General features: G+C 36.7%; 1 protein-coding gene across 1 annotated transcript in view; it reads left to right on the top strand.

Annotated features, from left to right (window-relative positions):
• Nucleotides 1–18,756, top strand: part of CNGB3 (cyclic nucleotide gated channel subunit beta 3) — a 68,685-nt gene that overhangs the window by 22,148 nt on the left and 27,781 nt on the right. Inside the window, exons 4-9 of the mRNA XM_063327145.1 lie at nt 8,298–8,452; nt 9,896–10,081; nt 10,662–10,870; nt 12,757–12,807; nt 15,100–15,186; nt 16,418–16,482. Coding sequence (XP_063183215.1) covers nt 8,298–8,452; nt 9,896–10,081; nt 10,662–10,870; nt 12,757–12,807; nt 15,100–15,186; nt 16,418–16,482 — 753 coding nt within the window. The remainder of the gene's footprint in view (nt 1–8,297; nt 8,453–9,895; nt 10,082–10,661; nt 10,871–12,756; nt 12,808–15,099; nt 15,187–16,417; nt 16,483–18,756) is intronic.

Below are 18,756 nucleotides of genomic sequence, written 5' to 3'. Positions count from 1 at the left end.
ATTATTACTTCATGACTAGTGTAAGTATTCATGCCTATAATTAATCTTATCCAACACCTGTTATTAAAATATCCCATCTCTAGTTATTTACTCATTTTCCAAATATTAGCTACTTCAGATGAAAATGTCCCATGTTGTGCAGCACAAGAGAAGAGTAGAGGAAACAGCAACAGGCGGAGATACGAGGATCAGATGAGAATTCAAAGGGGTCTGGGACCCCAGTCTTACTCAGTGCCCTGTATAAATGATACTTGGGAGATGTGTGATGATCTGTTGTCCATAGGGAACATGCCTAACTTTTTGATGAATTGGAAAAGAATGTGGCAGGAGCCTGCAGAAGGTGAAAGGATGGTCTTAGCGGTAGTTGAAGCTCATCTCAGAGGAATGGGTTCTTTCTTTCTCTCAACAGGTTTCTTTGTGATACTGGGAAAGCTACATGAAATGAGTACCTGCACAAGTGGCTGTATAGCAGTTTACCATTAACAAAGGTAGACTTGCAACGACGTTGATCGCACCAAGCTAATTTTATATAATTAGCATAGACAACAATACTATGTGGCATTAAGTTCAGTATAATGTGAAAGTCTACCAGGGTTCCCAACAGTGGAGCAACTTTAGTTACCATGCAAGCTGAATCCATGCCACCACTTCTTTCTCTTTTCTTTTTACCCTCATTGGTTGAATTAGTGCTTCCTAGAGTGTATATCAGCTAAAAGATTCTTATTCGGGTGCTCACACCTCTGCACACTGAAAATTATAAAATTAATGAGCATTCTTACTCAGCATACAATTATTACCCTTTTCCCAAATCCTTTTCATTTCAAATTCAATTATTCCCTTTTCCTTTGCAAAAAAAAAAAAAAAATTGCAATAGGAATTGACAATGTTCTAATAGCCAAAAAGTAAGATAAAAGAGTAGAGACTCTACTTTTTATCCTGTATTCACAGTGGATAGGAAAAATTGTACAGAAAGAGATTTATGATGAGAAAAGTTCTTACAATGAGACTGGTGAACCGTTAGAATAAATTCTTTAGGAAGATTATGAAATAGCTATCACTAGACATATTTAAGAACAGGTTAGACAAGAATCTGTGAGGAATGGCACAGGTATACTTCATCCTGCTTCAGGCTGTGGGGACTTGGATTATAGGACGTCTCAAAGACATCTACAGTCTTATGCTTGTGTGATTTTTTTAGCATTTGTATGAAAACAAACCAGAAATGAAATTTAATTTTTTCACATTTGAGACATTTTTTTACGACTTTTTTTTAAAAAAATCACTATGGCATATGTTACAGTGTTTTAATTTTAGCTTTTTATTCCCTGCGTATTAATAAAAACTGAAGAATAGAAAGTTTGAAGAAGGATCTGTTTTGTGCTCATGAACTCTGTACAGCACTGGATCATACTCTGATTAAGACATTTTTTCCTTAGCCATTGCATATTAGCTTATGCAAATAAATTATGAGTTTGCATTTAAATGTGTTTGAATGTAACAGATGTTATGTCTATATGAAAAGAAGTATCTTTTAAAATTCCTGATAAGAGGCAGATGCCCCAGACAGATCTAATCACTTACAGATAAGAAAGCCCCAATGACACAACAGCAGCAGATAAGGAAATAAGTGAGGGAAGACCGCCTCACTTATTATCATATGGTTCTTTCTTAGAATATTATACTTTTGTTCTAAAGCAATTCGTGTCAGAAAGGATGCTGCCCTTATTTTTTACATCATAGTAAATATCCAGAGCCATTAAACAACTTTGTATCACCAGTGACATTAAAGAAAGTGATTTTTCAAAGTTAATTGATACTTTCAACATTCATCCTACTTTCTTTTGCATAGCTGATACTGCAAAATTACTAATTAAAATGAAGTCTTATTCACATTTTAATCTGGTACCTCAGTGAGAGTTCCATGTGTTCAGCATTGAGACAGGCTTCTCCTTAGAGACTGCTGTAAAGAAGATTAGAGGATTCACAGCCTGTTGTGATTGAATAAGTAGGAGGATTGTCAAAGAAGCTGCTGTGACAAACCTTTGAACTAAACAGAAGGGAGCTCATGCAGCCTAGATGATTAGATTTCAGTCTGCACTGCATCAAGAAGTTTGTGCTGAGTCCAATGCCAGTAGACAACTCTGAAAGATAGTGGCTTCCTTGAACATTGTTGCTTCTATATCCATTTTGCTGTATGAATACAATGTGACATCTGGGAAATGGATGATCTCTGCATTTTATTTCAAGAACACTTGCTTAGGGCCCAAACAAGCATAATTTCTGTACAAAGGCTGTGAACTAAAGGAACATCATGAATTCCAATGGAAAGTTTTATCTACATGGTGTCCACGTGAACCTTATTAACGCTTATGGCCTATTCTTGCTTCTATGTATAACCAAAACTAACCTAAATATTATATCACTATGTTTAAATTAATGAAATATGCAAGAAGACAGATAATAGGACATAACTAACATCAGTTTAAATTGGAATTTCATTGTGAATAACAACTCAATCCTAAAATAGAATGAAAATAAAATGTATTTTGTTCTTCTTCATTGAAAAGAAAAGTTAATATTTACTGCCAGTATGTCAAAATATACTGCCAGTATATGCAGCAAATAGAGAAAGACATAATCTTCTGGATCAGTAAAGGTGGGTCTTTCAAACACTTTCCCTCTTAAAAGAAGAGATGATGGGGCAGAGGAAGATACCTGTTTCAAGACTGCTAATGAAAATAAAAATTTAATTCAGAGCTTTTTGAAATTCCATGGGATCTAATGTGTCAACAGTTTGTTTCAAGACTGTAAGATGATATATTTATCTTAGAAACTCATCTTCTTAGGACTTGAGCTGTTGAGATTTTTGGTAGCCATGGACCCAGTGTGGTCCCAGTGGACCCAGAATACAAGTTCCAAACCTTTATATATTTCAAGTTTGTTTGCTGAAGATTTCCTGTCATGCTGCATCCATTCTCTTATGTTCTTGGGAATCACTGCCTACAAAAGTTTTCATGATCTTAGCTAATGTAATCTTTAAATCTGTCATGCTTATTTCAACTGCTGCTCACTCATATTAGAAGGCGGTCTAGAACCCCAGTTTTTAAAAGCTTAGAAACTTTCTTCAGACCTTTAACTCATACGAATTCATGATGTTTCTATTCACGTTCAGTCTTATTACAATACTGTTCCTCAGCTCAAATACCTCTTTTCCCTACATGGTTCTCCACTAAAATATGGATTTACAAACAGCGATCATATTGCCTATCAATCTGTTTTGTTGTCCTTTTTAAAGCAAGGTTCCCAGTAGCCTTGATCATTCTAAGAGACTTAGAATACATTTTCCTACGTGAATTCACCTTTTGAGTATAGCTGGTCAGAATAACTCTCACCATTGGCTTATATACCAATATTAATGCTTCCTTCACTGGCAATATGTCAGATGCATTCTAGGGTTACATGTGCACCAATGTTTTTCATAGCCAGATTACAGGATGGCTCATAGACACCCTGCTGTTGACTAAAACACTTGGATATTTATCCCTTTGTCATCTGCAATTGATGATCCCACCATTTACAAAAGAAATTCCTACAATTTGTTTCTAAACTTACATGTCTCCATGATGCAGTATGAGATTTGTTCTTGTTTCTATTACTCAGTCTAAATAAGTCAATTTTTCCTGTATAGGAATCAGTTCTACTTTTTAATCTTCCAATCCAATGTCTTATCAAACGTCATTAGCACACTACTACATTTTGTACGAATATCATTAAAGAAAATATTAAAGCTCACTCCTAGAACTTCATAAGCTGCCTGTGCAGGTGAAGGAGAAGGATCGGCTCCTTTTGCAGGCAATTCAGGACAGAAACCTGTCTTAGCAATTCTGCACCTCTCCTCAGAAGAGCCTTCTACTGACTATAAAGGGAGCATAATCAGAGTAGCTAAAGTCAGGCTTTTGGAGTACCCTTGTCCCTGTATCAAGCAGATGACTAACACATTTTTTTCTGTTACAGAGAAACATTAGGTTTCCTAGCCAGTTAGGACGTGTAAGCTTAGACATGGAACTAGGGACAGATAGCGGGTTCTGGTTTCTATAACATTACCACGCTGGGATTGTCATCACAAATTGAGGATGTGTTTTTGAATCAATACCCTTCATGATGCCTACAACTACATTTTCCTATCTCACTGAAATTCTTCTCAGCTATACCATCATATTTTATGGAAAATTTGTATAGCTATGCTTTGCCATATCCTTCTGAAAACTGGTTATTTGAATTAGGGATTCTCGATAATTTATTCAAGACACCGAATTATTTTTTCAAGACACGAGTTTAAAATACAATCATAAATCATAATGCCAGTGCTCAACAAAAACAATAAAAGTTCTATTGCAAGATCGAGAATTGTATTTCCAGGTAGACAGGAGAAAGTTTCTTAACTGCTGCAAAAAGAAGCGTTAAAACTGAAATCAGCAAAAAGTGCTGCTTTCACGCAGCAGCATACGTTTATGGAAAATATTTTCTCAGGAATCATCTGGTAGACAAAAGGTGGAATTGAACTCAGGTATTTAGTGTTCATGGCTAAAAAGCAAGAAAGAGTTAAACTTCAGATTGCAACTTAGGAAAGGGTAAAATGAACTTATTCTGAAATAACTTATTGCATTTCTTGATCCCTGTTTTGGTTGAACTCTTGACACAGAAAACTTCCAAGCCACAGTACTTAACAGATGTTACGTACACTAGCACACTCAATACAGTATTTCCATGGCCTGTTCTTTCAAGGCCATTTTCTTCCACTATGCTATAGGTGTCTAAATCTTTTCTCTTGGCATGGGGAGAATTAAGGCACTGTAATTTTATTCACTAAACAAACAAGTTAAAACCTACAAGTTAAAAAGTTAAAGCCTACAAACTAAAAACATAAGAAAACTATGTTGTTATTATACTTCTAGTGTTACCTATGTTGCTATTGTTAAACAAAACATGTTTGTGGTAATAACAAAACTGTGTGCGTGGTATATGAGTTGTGGTCCTGACTTTTTCATTTCCTGGGCCATGTGAAATTATTACTTTTGCAGGGAATAAACACTTCCACTCTGTAAAGGACTCTATGGTGTAGTAAATAATATAGACCTAGGCCTACTGTAACATATTGCACAAAGGTCAGAGATAAATTTGCTTAAAGAATAATATATCAGCTTAGAGACAAATCCTAGCACTCAGTACAGCTCAGCGCAGGAAACCGAAGGCAAAGCATCTTTCTGCCCAGCTAAGCAGTGTGTCAGTAAGGCAGCAGACTTACCTCCAGCTGTGCAGATCTGCCCCTGTATGGCACAGACTATTCAGATACGTAACACAGACAGGGATGAACCAGGAATTGATCGATCCCCACAAGTTTGATCACCCCCTGAGAGCTTTCATACAGAGAATAAAACCAAATAGTGCCCAGTATGAAACCGGTACAGTCTGTAATTATAACTGTGAGGTGAGAATGAACATAATTATGGATTCAAAATAAGGCATTATCTATCTCCTTAACAGAACATGCTAAAAACATAAGTCAAACTAACCTTTCTCACAGGCACAAGAGTGCCTCAAAGTCTGAGGAGTACCAAACCAGAACCCGAAAACGTTGCATGTGGTATGATGGACAAATTAAAATTATTGTGTGGTCTCTTTAAAGAGAATTATCTTAGCAGGGTCTCTGACCTGGAAAATGTACTTTTGTTCCTGCTGGCTGTCATGTTCTTGTTTTTATAAAACATATATTAACAGAGTTAATAAAATTTTACCACATGAAAGAGCGCACACATAGTGAAAGAAACATCACCGAACAGAAAAGAGAGAAGAAAAAGAGGAAAGCACCTCAACTCTGCCCGGGAAAATGATCTCAGGCCAGACAGGAGGTGCTGAGCCAGACCATAATTTCCACCGAGAATGCCGCACGTGGTGAAAGGCAGCTGCATGGCACTGGCGTCACACATTCAGGGCAAAGCATCACCTAAGGCCAGAGATGGAGTCAAGTTTATTAAAAGTGATTTAATCAAGTTTGAATGGGCTTCATTGGCCAAAATGACTTAAAGTGCACCCCCACACAAGGCACATGTACAATACACACCTTCAAATTAGCAGTGTTCAACCTGCAGCCTCTTCTGTCTGTATTAACCAGAGAAAATTTAAAGTAACCGTTTCATTGCTAGAAAATAATGCAGAAGATAATGCAAACCAAATGAGAAGGAGGGCAAGGAAAATCAATTTCTCATCAACTGTGGGGAGAATAACTTTAAACAAATTCACATAGTTTCTAAGCAGTACCAAATAACAACATGGTTCCTTTGGGCTACACTGCAATGATAAAGCACCAAATTTATGATAGAGGAGATTTTAAGTTGTGTTGGAAAGGCTGTGAAATAGCAAGAAAATCCCACGCATCATATAGTTTATCCCTAGAAAGCTGATAGAACGGGCCTTTGGCTTGACATTTGTGATAAGTGTATTTTAGTATAAGATAGCTAATGCCCCGAGCAAATACAGCAACAGCAAAGAGTAAGAATTATTTGAAATTCTTTACATAGAAGCTGAAAAACTAATTGTGACATGTTAGCTCAAAACAAGAAAGGATTTCATTACACTGCAGATGGCCTGAGCAAAGGGAATATGTGACATAAAAGGAACTGTGATGAGATTACAAAGTATATCAGAACTGTTTGATTAATCTCCTGTCTGGGGAGTTTTAAGAAATAGACACTACAGAAGACTTAAATTGGAGGAATGATAAGCACATACTTCCAGACTTCTGCTTCTTCTGCTTTTAACAGCTTATCTGCTGAAGGATTTTCACATCCTTAAATTATACTTCCTTCGGCACCGTGATATGGGTTGTGTCTCCAGAAAACTGTGTTTCTCAAAAAGCTACACGCATCCCACTCTGACACTCTCCTTTTTTAGTTACAGCTCCTTCTGTTGGGAACTTCAAAGTAGATTCAGGTCTTGAGGAGACATGGTGTTTATTCAAAGATCACTTGGAGTGTTTTTAATTTCTTCCCTACCCAAGACATTGCCACACCACTTTCCCTCTACTCATCTTTGGGAAGCTCTTCTCAAGAATCTGGAAATTTCAGGCGCACCTCATTCTTGGCCTGCTTCTTCTCTTGCTGTAACATCCACGTCACCATGGAATTTGGGACAGAGCTGAAAAACTGACAAGAAAGAAAGAACAATTCTCTGCTGTACTCCCTGTATAGCTCCTGGCATAGCTGTCAGGGTTTCGGTACAGGGGCGGCAGTTGTGACCTGTGTGGGAGAAAGTCTCAAGCTGCTCTGCACCGGTCACTGCTGTTTCCAGGCAGCTCTGACACCAGTGTGCGACACCAGATGAAAAGTGTTGAGTCTAGGATACAGAAGAAACCCTATATCCTGGTCTCCACATAGAGGAAGTCCAAATGCATGGCCCAGCTGCCAGATAGGTGGCACTCCAAAACAGCCCCAGTGTGCATAATTGGATACTAGCAAGTAATTGAGGATGAAATTTCAAAAGAGTTGATCAAGCATTAGTTTTGGTGCAGAATATGAGAATGAAGGCGTTTGAAAATGAACCATCCTCAGGTTTGAAGAAATGCTGTGAGTGCTGGAACATCAGCTCAGTGTTACTATGACCCTGAGCAAACACACAGTGGGGAACTTCTTACGGGAAACAGAAGAAGCTTCATCAGGAACACCAGTGGTTTGTTTCCACTTGGTAAAACATGCATTTTTTTACATCATATTAGCTGATATCCATTACAAAAATGATATTAAATCAATTTTCCCGAGATTAAGAAGCATAAAGTAAGCATAATCTCTCCTCCCCTACCTGCACATCACAGTCTTTAACTCAGTTATGCCCTGTCATCATTAGGATATTACCATATAATAATGAGCACATTTTTTTGCACAGATGGTAAGAGCTTGCTTCTTAGCAAATACACAAGATAAGTTCTAGGCCTTAATTAGCCACAGTAGAACTTGGTGAAAAGCAGCAGTGGGAAGTCATTAGTGTAGTGGTCTATACAGAGAAATATCTGCCTGAAATATCGTGTAGACTGCTGCACGTAGCCAGAAATATCAGTTGACATAAGCAGGAAGCATGAGCAGTTAACTCAGGTGTCCATTTACCATGAACTAAGTGATTTGGATAAGCAGTGTGGCAAATAATGATCCAGTCTTAATGTCTGACTTCTGCTCAGAAGTAGATTTAGCACTGTGTCCTTCCAGTGGTTTCCAGTATATTCAGCTTTTTTCTTTTGTTTTAACTAGAACACAGAAGCCAACACCTTCAGGTTTCCAAACAAATGAGTATGCTGATGCCCAACTTCAACAGATTGTCAGAAAAATGCGCGAAAGGGCAACAGTCTATAAGGAAAAGCTGAAAGACCCTCTGCTGTCTTCCCCTGAGGGCAGTCCTACAGCTTGTAAGTGACTCCAGAAATAGCTGTCCATTTGTTGAGTTTAAAAATGAAAATTATTTTGTGGGAATAGAAAATACTGTCATAAAATTTTTGAGTAAGTATAGCGTGTTTACCCGCTGAAATGGATGTTTGTGCCCGTTGAAGTCAATATCCATATTAGTCTATAGTAAACCAGGTCCTTAGGTACGAGCTCCCTTTGAACCACATGACTAAAGAATTTGGGGAAAAAATCTTGGGCAATGTCTAGAATCATCCCTGTCAAGTAGTTTTATGTATATTAAAATAGCTCCCAGATATGTTTCTTCATGCAAATGAATCTGAAACATACGAAGAAACACATATATCTTATAAGTACATATTAGTCACTCTGAGATTAGATTTACTGTATGAAAGTAAATAAAATTTTGGCCATGGCAGCAATCTTCCAGACACACCGATGACTCTGAGCACATGCTTCAAATAGAGCAAACTCATCCGAAATTAATTAAACATTTACTTTTGACAAAATATGAAACATAAAACAAATACAATATTTTCCCTTTTTAGAGGAAAGTTCAACCTTTTTTTTTTTTTCCTTTTCACAAAGAATTGAGTGTGGTGATTTTATATTCTACATATTTTAGAAGCTCTTTATTGCTTACCTGGTTTTTAATAAGCTGGAAAAAATAGCGCCTGAAGTAATATAAACTATACCAGCTCATAAAGGAATTACTTTAAAAAAATATATATGTATATATTTCTTTGTTCTCTTTGTAGAACTTGCAATCATTTATTTCCCAAATCATTATAAATCCAGTTTGCCAGTTTACTGCTGGGACTGTGTATCTTACTCAGAGCTAAAGCCACCAGAATTAATGGGACAAATATGTGGAAAAAAATTATCTGTCCCAAAGACAGAAGAACTGGGGTCAAAGAGGTGCCCCAAGACTTTTGTAAGCCCAGAAACATACAAAACCATAGGCTTCCCATTAGTTTCACCTGCTGTATCTTGTATATCTGTTCTCAGGAGAGGGGAGAGATCAGCCCATGGCACAGACATCTTTTCTTATTTCCATCCTCACTGCATGCATTATTTGAAACAGTCACGTAAAGAGAGATGCCCAGTGGCACTAATGAATGCTAAATTATGAATTACCTTATTTCTTGTCAGTCTTTTATGGCATTACTTGTGGTCACTGTCCAAGGAAATACAGTAATATATATATTGCACTCTGTAACATGAAGTACCATGTTCTTGATAGAAAATGTACATGATCATATCCGTGGTGATTTTATTCTCCAATCTGTTTTCTAATGCATTCAGTATTATAATGAATTGTAGCTTTAGTCACTGCCAAGTGTTTTTAGAAGAGTTTTTAACATGGTAAGGCTCTTGTACATGTTAAACCAGGGTGTAATAATTAAGCCATTATTAAAATGTCACCCTCTGTGCCATTCTGTGGCTAGCACCATCAAAGAAGAAGCCTCCACCCCCACCAAAAGAAGAAAAAAAAGAAGAAAAGAAAGAGGATGCAGAAGCAAAGCCAGAGGAGGATCATTACTGTGACATGCTGTGCTGCAAATTCAAAAAACCTCCACTGAAGAAATACATGGAGTATCTGCGGCTACCAGACAGCATAGACTCATACACAGGTAAATTAAAAGCCATGCAATAGAATGGGGTAAAAGGCATATCGAAGTGACCTGCTATTACATAGTACCTGTGAGCCGCTGCAAGATCCACATTCCAGTTCACAACTCAGAGGGACACATAGATCCTGCCCTAAAGAACATTTATTCCAAACAGGGAAAAGACATGAAAAGTGATAACAGTTGTAAAGATGGTATGCACAAAGCTGGTATGCAAAACAACGACAATTAAAAAACAAGTCTTCTGATTCTTGATCTAGAATTTGTCCCATTCATTACGGCCAAATAATTCTTTTGTCAGTTATAACATGCACCAGCAGCATGCAAAATGTTTTGAGTTTCTTCAGATGCATTAAATTCTATACGCTCTCATAAACTCATCTTTTTCCCCTTTTTCAAATTCTTTGTGTGACTCCTAGTTCCAAGCTGTATCGCTTTAGCAGCCTGTGCCATTGAAAAAGGGTGACTGGTAGATTGCTCTGAACAGAAACATTCCCAGAGACTGCAGTACAATAAATGTGTCTAAAAGAATGAGAAAAGATTCTAAGTTCATGGCTGTAAATTCAATGTTTTTTACTTTCAGATCGCCGTTACGTAGCATGGCTCATGCTTGTGACAGTCGCCTATAATTGGAATTGCTGGTTTATTCCCCTTCGCTTTGTGTTTCCATATCAAACCCCAAGTAATATAATATATTGGTTTACCATAGACTTCATTTGTGATATCTGCTACCTGTGTGACTTACTGATTTTCCAGCCCCGCGTGCAATTTTTAAAAGGTGGAGATATAATAGTAAGTATTGGAAGTGGGATTTCCACGGGTAGTAGTTGTAGTGTACATTATAGAAACTCCCTCTAATCTGACGCACTTTTTCCTGCTATGTCAAAATTACGAAACTTTATTAATCAAAGGATAGCTATGTTCTTCACTGACATTCCATTATCCTAATTTTGAAGAACAAAATATATTCATTGTCTAGATACTTAAAAGAAAAAGCAGTTTTGAAAGTAACAGATGAGAGCAGTCGGAACAGGCATAAAGCTCTTTCTCATCAAGAGTAAATTGGTGCAGCTTCACTGGAATCTATGTACTCATACATGTATGCATGTGTTTGTATGTTCGTGTGGAACTTTCAGCTTTCTATTCACCTTGTGTAAGAATCATAGTTGAAGTGGTATTCTGCTAGGGCTGGACAGGATACGTGTGTTTTGTTACAGATTGTGAGATTGTGTGGGTTTTTTGCCAAAATCAGAGCAAACCCCTGTAATTTCAGGATGCTTTGAAAAGAATTTATTTGAGATATTTTGTTTTGGGAAAACATGTACATTCAATTTTGCTTCTTGCTACTATTTTTGTGCGATTTTTTTATAGAAAAATGGAAAATAAAACTGTAAGCAAGTACCTGAAAAAAGGTAAATCTTGCCCTTAATATATCAAAAGGGCATCTAGAATGTTATTTTTTCTTTAAAATCTTCCCTACTTTTGATTCTTTACCTTCCTATGGAAGAATACCTAATGTGGAAAAAAATTAGTTTAGATTACTTCAGTGGTTCACCAGTACCACTGATTACTGTGTCCAATAGACATAAAATTCAAAATTATATATCCTCAAATGTAATTTGGAACTAGCTTTAGTTCAGTGCTTTTACACAAAATGTTACACATTGTGCATACAAGATATTACTGATACCTTTACAAAGGAATCTCAGATAAAAATATGCAAATATAGTTTGGGTTGATATTAAATGCAGTGCAGTGTAATGTATTTTTCCATGTCAAGACATTCAGTAACTGGCAATCTTGCCTAAATCCCACAAAACTCAAGTTTTATGAACAAGGTTAAAACTCTAGCGTAGAAAGCTTATCGGGTATTTCACTTGAAGCTGTTTGTAAAATGCATAGATTTTAGAGTGTGAAGAGATCATCTACTGCCTGATCTCCTGCATTTAGTTTAATGCTTAAACTGATAACAGTAAAAAGTTGGCACGGAACTATCCTTAATATTTTAAAGTTATTTTTAAAGTGTCCTTGGTATAAATACAGAAAGTATAATAATAGATACATTTCTTTAGATACTTGTGATTACCCTTTCTTATTAAGGTATTAGCATCAGTTCCCATGGAGAGCAATTTAAAAATAAATAGCTAATCATTAGTAATGAATGCAATGTTGATTATTATAATGCTAATAATGGTAGCATGTTAATGCTAGCTTTCAAAGAGCTAATTTTGTACAGCACCATCGGAAACATTCTTTGCATTTTTCTTGGAACCACTGAAGTCAAAGAGAGGTTTTGGCCCTGAAATTGAAGGGGTCTGGGTCAAGCACCAACTGGTGGAGGTGTCTTGAGAGGGAAAATCTGTGGGAAAAATATAAGATAATTTGCTAGAGCAAAAGCCGGACTTGGAAAAAATCAGAGAAACCTCAAACCTGATTTTTTCAAGTAGGTCTAATAAAATCTGGTTTAATGTAAACTGGTCTAATAAAAGTACTACTTCTTCCTACAGATATTTGTCCATTCATACTTTTAGACCATCATTAATATAACTATCATCCCTACTATCAGAAGATTATTATTATCATTATCATTATTATCATTATTATTGTCGAGTACCAGAGGCTCATTCTTGACATTCTGTTCTTGACTATGCCTTTTTCTGCTTTTGTTATCACTGTAGACAGACAGAGTGGAAATGAAGAAATTCTACCACAGCTCTATGAAGTTTCGGGTAAGCAGCCCCTGTGTCACTGATGTGAATATGTAAGTTCTGGCTGTAGGATTTCACGGGATTTTTTTCATTCACTGAAAATCACTGTTGGTTTAAGAACATCAGCAGAAAGCATCGGCTTGATGGCAGGTCAGTGCTCACCAGCTGAAGATCGCCATCTTCATAAATAGTGCTTACTCGTAAAACAGAATATTAATTTTGAATAATAATAAATAAATTAAATAGAATTAATTAAATTCTTTGTTTTGATGAATTTGTACAAGGTCATCCCCGCACACACTGAAAGACAATAGCACAGTTTGCCAGGATCCATTAAACAAAATAATAAATCTTGAATTTAAATTATGACTCCATTCAGTTAACTCTCATGTGTGGTACTGAATAGGTCATCACTCACACAAGCAAACAAAAATTCAAACAAAGATTTTTGATGCTTATTGTACTCTGTAAAAACAAAGATGCATTTGATTTAGGAAAATTTTTCATTTTGTTCCTAAATATTGTTTTTTGCCAACAGAGGATAGGTACTCTATTGAATTCCTGATGCACATCCAGCTTTGTGACACTGAGCCCTCGTCCCTCAAATCTCAGTTATTGCCCCCTTCTCTTCGGTAAATACTTTTGCACCTGCCTCATTTCGGAGTTAAATTTGTCTCAGTGACTGGGGTATTACTACTTATATACTTGAGGTTAAGCTATCCAAAAGTGCAGGAAATATACACTATACAAGGAAGTGAGTAGAACAGAGTCAAACATACAGCAAGAGAACTAAGTGGATACGTATGGTTTTATTTCAAGTTCACACTTGCAGTATGTTTAGTGCTCTTGATTTCTGCAGAAACTAATGACAGTTTAGTGAAACTGGGAGTCAAGTGTTCTCACCAAATGCAAGATAGAGGTATAATCTGGGAATTTGACATATGATTAAGTATTAATTAACAGTTACTGATATTAAAGCACTTCTGACTAAATTTTGCTTCCTCTTAGACATATGTCTGAGAGAGGGAGAGAAGCCATAAAAGGCTGTTTGTCCTCAATCAATTTTTTGGTTTGGTATGCTTTTTTCACAGAGTTCAGGTATTAACTGCATCTTACTTGCATGGAATAAAAAATTGGTGCTGCAGACTAGTTGCTGCCAACACAAGTTATGTCTCCCGGGGCAAAGGCATTTCTGATTACAGTGAGATGAAGCCAACAGTTCCACATCCCTGTTTTGTTCCCAAATAATGTCAGCAACGGAGCAAGGCATCACAAGATCTTTAAAAAGGCAAAGCCAAGTTTGCCACAGCTTTCCTTCTCTCCACAGAATTCTTGGAAAGAATCACTGAATCACAGAATATAGGGGTTGGAAGGGACCTCTGGAGATCATCTAGTCCAACCCCCCTGCTTGAGCAGGGTCACCTACAGCAGGTTGCACATGGAACGCGTCCAGGAGAGTTTTGAATGTCTCCAGAGTTGGAGACTCCATCACCTCTCTGGGCAGCCTGTTCCAGTGCTCTGTCACTTTCCAAGTAAGGAAGTTCCTCCTCCTGTTTAGATAGAACTTCCTATGTTGAAGTTTGTGCCCCTTACCTCTTGTCCTGTCACTGGGCACCACTGAAAAGACCCTGGCCCCATCCTCCTGACACCCACCCTTTAAGTATTTATAAGTGTTGATAAGGTCCCCCCAGAATAAAGAATAAAGTAGGCAGATAAGAAGAGTGATGACACAGTGATGTACTGCAGGGAGATGTTGAAAATCTTAGTGGTATGGGAAGGAGAAGCATCCAAATATAACAAAAGACAATATCTATTAAAAAAAAAAAATAATCCGAACTTGCCATCCTACCATGAATCTGTTGTCTGAACACGACTTCTGCAGGTTGCAAACAAGGAGTCTAGTTCATCGTGTTCCCACAAACGGCAGCCTGGTTTTAAAAGTCGTAAGACTACTAAGAAGTGCTTGTGGAGTGCTCTCCCCACCTCTACTCATCAGCCACATTTTAGTCTTGTCAGAACTATAATTGAAATAGCAGAATGTATTAGTAATCAAACATCTGAGCTACTGTTAATAAACCCCATGAAACAGATGAAAATCTCAGGCACAGGGGACTTAGAAGCAGGGCAGAGCAAAGCTGCTGGGGTTTTCAAGGCGATAATCTTGCCTGCCAGTACTTTGGAAGTCAGAGGCTTAGCGTGCTGACTGTTCAAACATTATACTCAATCATGATACAATCTAAGTAGCTTTTTGACAGCAAGTAAATGCATTATGATTATTGTGAAGTTTAAATTGACCTCTCTGCTCTTCAACAGCTCGATGTGTTATCAATATTGCCATTTGAAGTTTTATACTTTTTCTTCGGATTTAACCCAGCATTTAGAGCAAATAGGATGCTAAAGGTAAGATCTATGTTAGTGATGGATGGTTAACCACACAAAAATACTTTTATAACCCAATGGAAAGTTGTTTACAATATCTAGGAATATGAAATTTAGAAATTGGAAAATATCTTCAGGATAAGATACAATGTCAGTAAACAAACCAACAAAAAATACAAGATATAATTTAGCCAAATGAAGCCCTTATTATTTTATTTTTATTCTGACATTATTATTTCCTGCTTTCAAAAGGTGTTTTGTGATTAACACTGGTTTGTTTCCTTCATTTAAATTAGATTATTCTTAAATTATCTGTTTAGTTTTCAAAGATGACTAATTAATGCCAATGTATCTTCCTCTTCTGTTGATAATGTCAGTGCTTAAAAACAAAGGAGGGAATTTTAAGGACAACTATACTCAGCATACTTAACAATCATAAACCCACTTTTGTTATCAATTCCAAAGACAGCTGGTGTTGTGCAATGAAGGGACTGAGAAGGGATTAGGCAACAGCTCTCTCCCTGCATTTCATGGTACCTAGCAGGCCATTCTGTGGGTAAATACAAGCGATACATTGACAAAGAATTGGCTTTCATTTAAAGTTGGAGGGGGAACAAGAACTCTGAGAATAAAATGAGGGTGCTCTTCACTTCAGTTTTCAACAAAACTTCAAAATTCCATAAATTGGAACCAAAACAATATGAAAAAATGAACAGTTAAACAGTACCTCGTGTTAGGCAAACAGATATGTACCGAATACAAACAAAGAAAAAAGCTACATGTGAATATGAAGGGCTATAACTAAACTACAAATAATTAACAGGAGGAATTGTTACTACATGGTTATCACCTAGTATGTGGTTGTCAATACATACAATCACTTACTGAGAATTACTGGAATTTCAGAAAGAGTAAAAAAGGTTTTTTTATGTGTGTAATTCTCCCTGATAAAGTTGCCCAAGCAATTACATATCTTTGGGGAAGTAGAAGTCATTCATCTGCAGCAGTCTGACCTAAACAGCAAAGCTATTTCTACAATCAGATTAATGAGACATTCAACACACAAAACAATGTTTAACGCAATTTTCGTCTCTGCTTTGCAGTTCACCTTTTAGTTAAATGTTTAAAGAAAGTCAGACTACTGAAAAATCCGTTATTTTCCAGATGTGTATGTGAATTAATACCAGTACTATTAGAAAAAGATGTGTGGTGAGGAATAGTGATTGGATTACTTAATTTGTTTTCCATTCAGCATAACACATTCTTTGAGTTCAATGATCGTTTGGAAGCTATCCTGGACAAAGCATACATATACAGGTATGTGCTTTTTTAACTCTTGTAGCATGCAAAGCTTGGCATAGAATGCATTTCATTTGGTTTCATGAGTTGTTAGTGAAGCACTGGATGGAATATGATACAGCTTTAAAAGTTCAAGATTTTTTTTTAATATCTGTCTTTTAATCATTAAAATAATAAATGTAAAGCTTCACTCACATACGAAATCTAACTCAGTTCAGCTGGCCTGCTTCAGGCAAAATGTTCACCAAACTGAGGCTCCTGTCAAAATTTAACTGATCAGAAGTACCAGAAGTTTCCTTAGTGAAAGAGCTAAAGAATGTTTCTTTACGTTGCTAATAACAGTGCCAAATCCCCAGTAGTTGTTTATTTGAACTTAATAAGAGTCATGAGCTTGAGCCTGTGTCAACATCTTTCTTCAAATACGTTCTCACCATGAACCTGGCATATACAGAAACTTGATCTTCCTCTGCATTGACTAAACTTGGAATGAGAATCAACCCAGAACAAATCTCAAATAGTGACTATAACTGTTGTCTGCTGCACTGTGTTCTCACTTTCTGCATTTACTAGAAGAATTTTGGATCCAACTTAAGCAGTCCATGGTCCGTCATAGGCCCATCAACAGTCAGTAATGCTGCTAAGACCCAAGAGAACCCAGCTACTGTGCCACCATTTTTGTCATCTACTAACAGTGTCATCATCCCTAGTTTACCATGTGCAATTACTATGCCAACAGATTTTATTTTTCCTGTCCTAATTTTGGGCCATATATTGTTCCTGGGCACTGCTGCAGCAAAAATAGGAATCTGTTCTTTATCATTTTATTCTATTTCATAGATTATTGCACTTAAATGGTAGACTTGGGATTTATACATTACGAATGAGATAGTTTATGAGATTTAGAAACTCTAAAATTTGAAAAGGAGGTTGGAACATCATCTCTTTCATATTTTCATATACCTGTGAAATAAAACAAAACTTAGAAGTTTGGAAGGTCTGATAAAGTATTTTTCAGATGCGGACCTTCACAAAGCTCATTCTTACATTGCCCCCTCCTTTCACTTATTGAAGAGTCTTTTGTGGTTTGGTTTTGGTTTTGGTTTTGGTTTTCTTTGTTTAAATTCTTGTTGATACAAGAGAAGACTTCTCTGAGTTTCCACAAGATGAAGAAATCGCTTTTTAGTTTCTGAATCACCGCCTCCCTATTGTCTCAAATTTCTAGCATCATTAAAAAGAATTACTTTCATCTGTCTTGCTTATATTTTTTAATGTTTTCTAATGTTGAGAACTTTTAAAATTAATTACTTTCCATAATATGTCCTTTGCTTTGGAGTCATAATGCAATGACCCTTCTGTATATCCTACTGCTGTGAGTACTGGGAGAGGCAGACTACTAATATGGATGGTTTTGAATCAAGTCATTAGTTTGTATATATCAATAATGTTGTGTATATATGGATTTCAAAGAAATGGGATCAAATTAGAACGCCCATTTTCACCCAAATAGATAATTTTGCAAAGGACAGAGTTTCGCACTGTATAAGAGTATGAAATGGGAAATGGTTCTTTAAAGGACAAGTTGAGAATGGGACGCGTGTGTCTTCAAAATAGCTTAACTTTGAAGGATGTGATGTTGATTTGTGTGTCGAAAAACAGAGTAGATGCTCATTTAGAAATGTTAAGACACACACAGCAAGACCTCACTGGTCCTGTAAAAATACACAAAGTGCTGGAAAGACAGAGCCAGTTACTCGGCAAAGCTCTTCTGCCTCGTTAGTTTAGACAGTTTTGTAGCATGGTACTGGTTGAGTGCCACAAATGTGTGTTGCTGCTTGTGTCTTTGCTTCCTGGTCACAGACCTGCTTATGTTTTCCAATATTAAATCACTTGAAGAATGTAAATATCACAAATTGAATCAATTTTTTACCTCATACTCTTAAGCGGTCAGAAACCTGAAATGTGTGAAATAGAGCATACTTCATAACTCAAATGCAATTTTAAATCCCACCGAAGATGTGCAGAAAAACAATGGTAGAGCACATGGACTTCAATATTGCTTAGCATATATAGGGCTAACAGTATTGACAGTTTATTATCTATAGGCTTTCCCATCAGTGCATTGTTAAAGTTTGTGGTAGGAAAAAAAAATGCCTGCAGACTGTGCTACCAAAATGTTATATTTTGTATGTGCAAAAACACCTATTAAGTATGTCATGCCATGCCCTGATACACTGCTTTAAAACATACTTCAGAAAACACCAATTCGCAGTTTTAGAGGTGCTCATTGGTAAA

The sequence above is a fragment of the Chroicocephalus ridibundus genome, chromosome 2 (genome assembly GCF_963924245.1).
Source record: "Chroicocephalus ridibundus chromosome 2, bChrRid1.1, whole genome shotgun sequence".
Lineage (NCBI taxonomy): Eukaryota > Metazoa > Chordata > Aves > Charadriiformes > Laridae > Chroicocephalus > Chroicocephalus ridibundus.
This window is presented reverse-complemented; position numbering and strand designations above follow the sequence as displayed.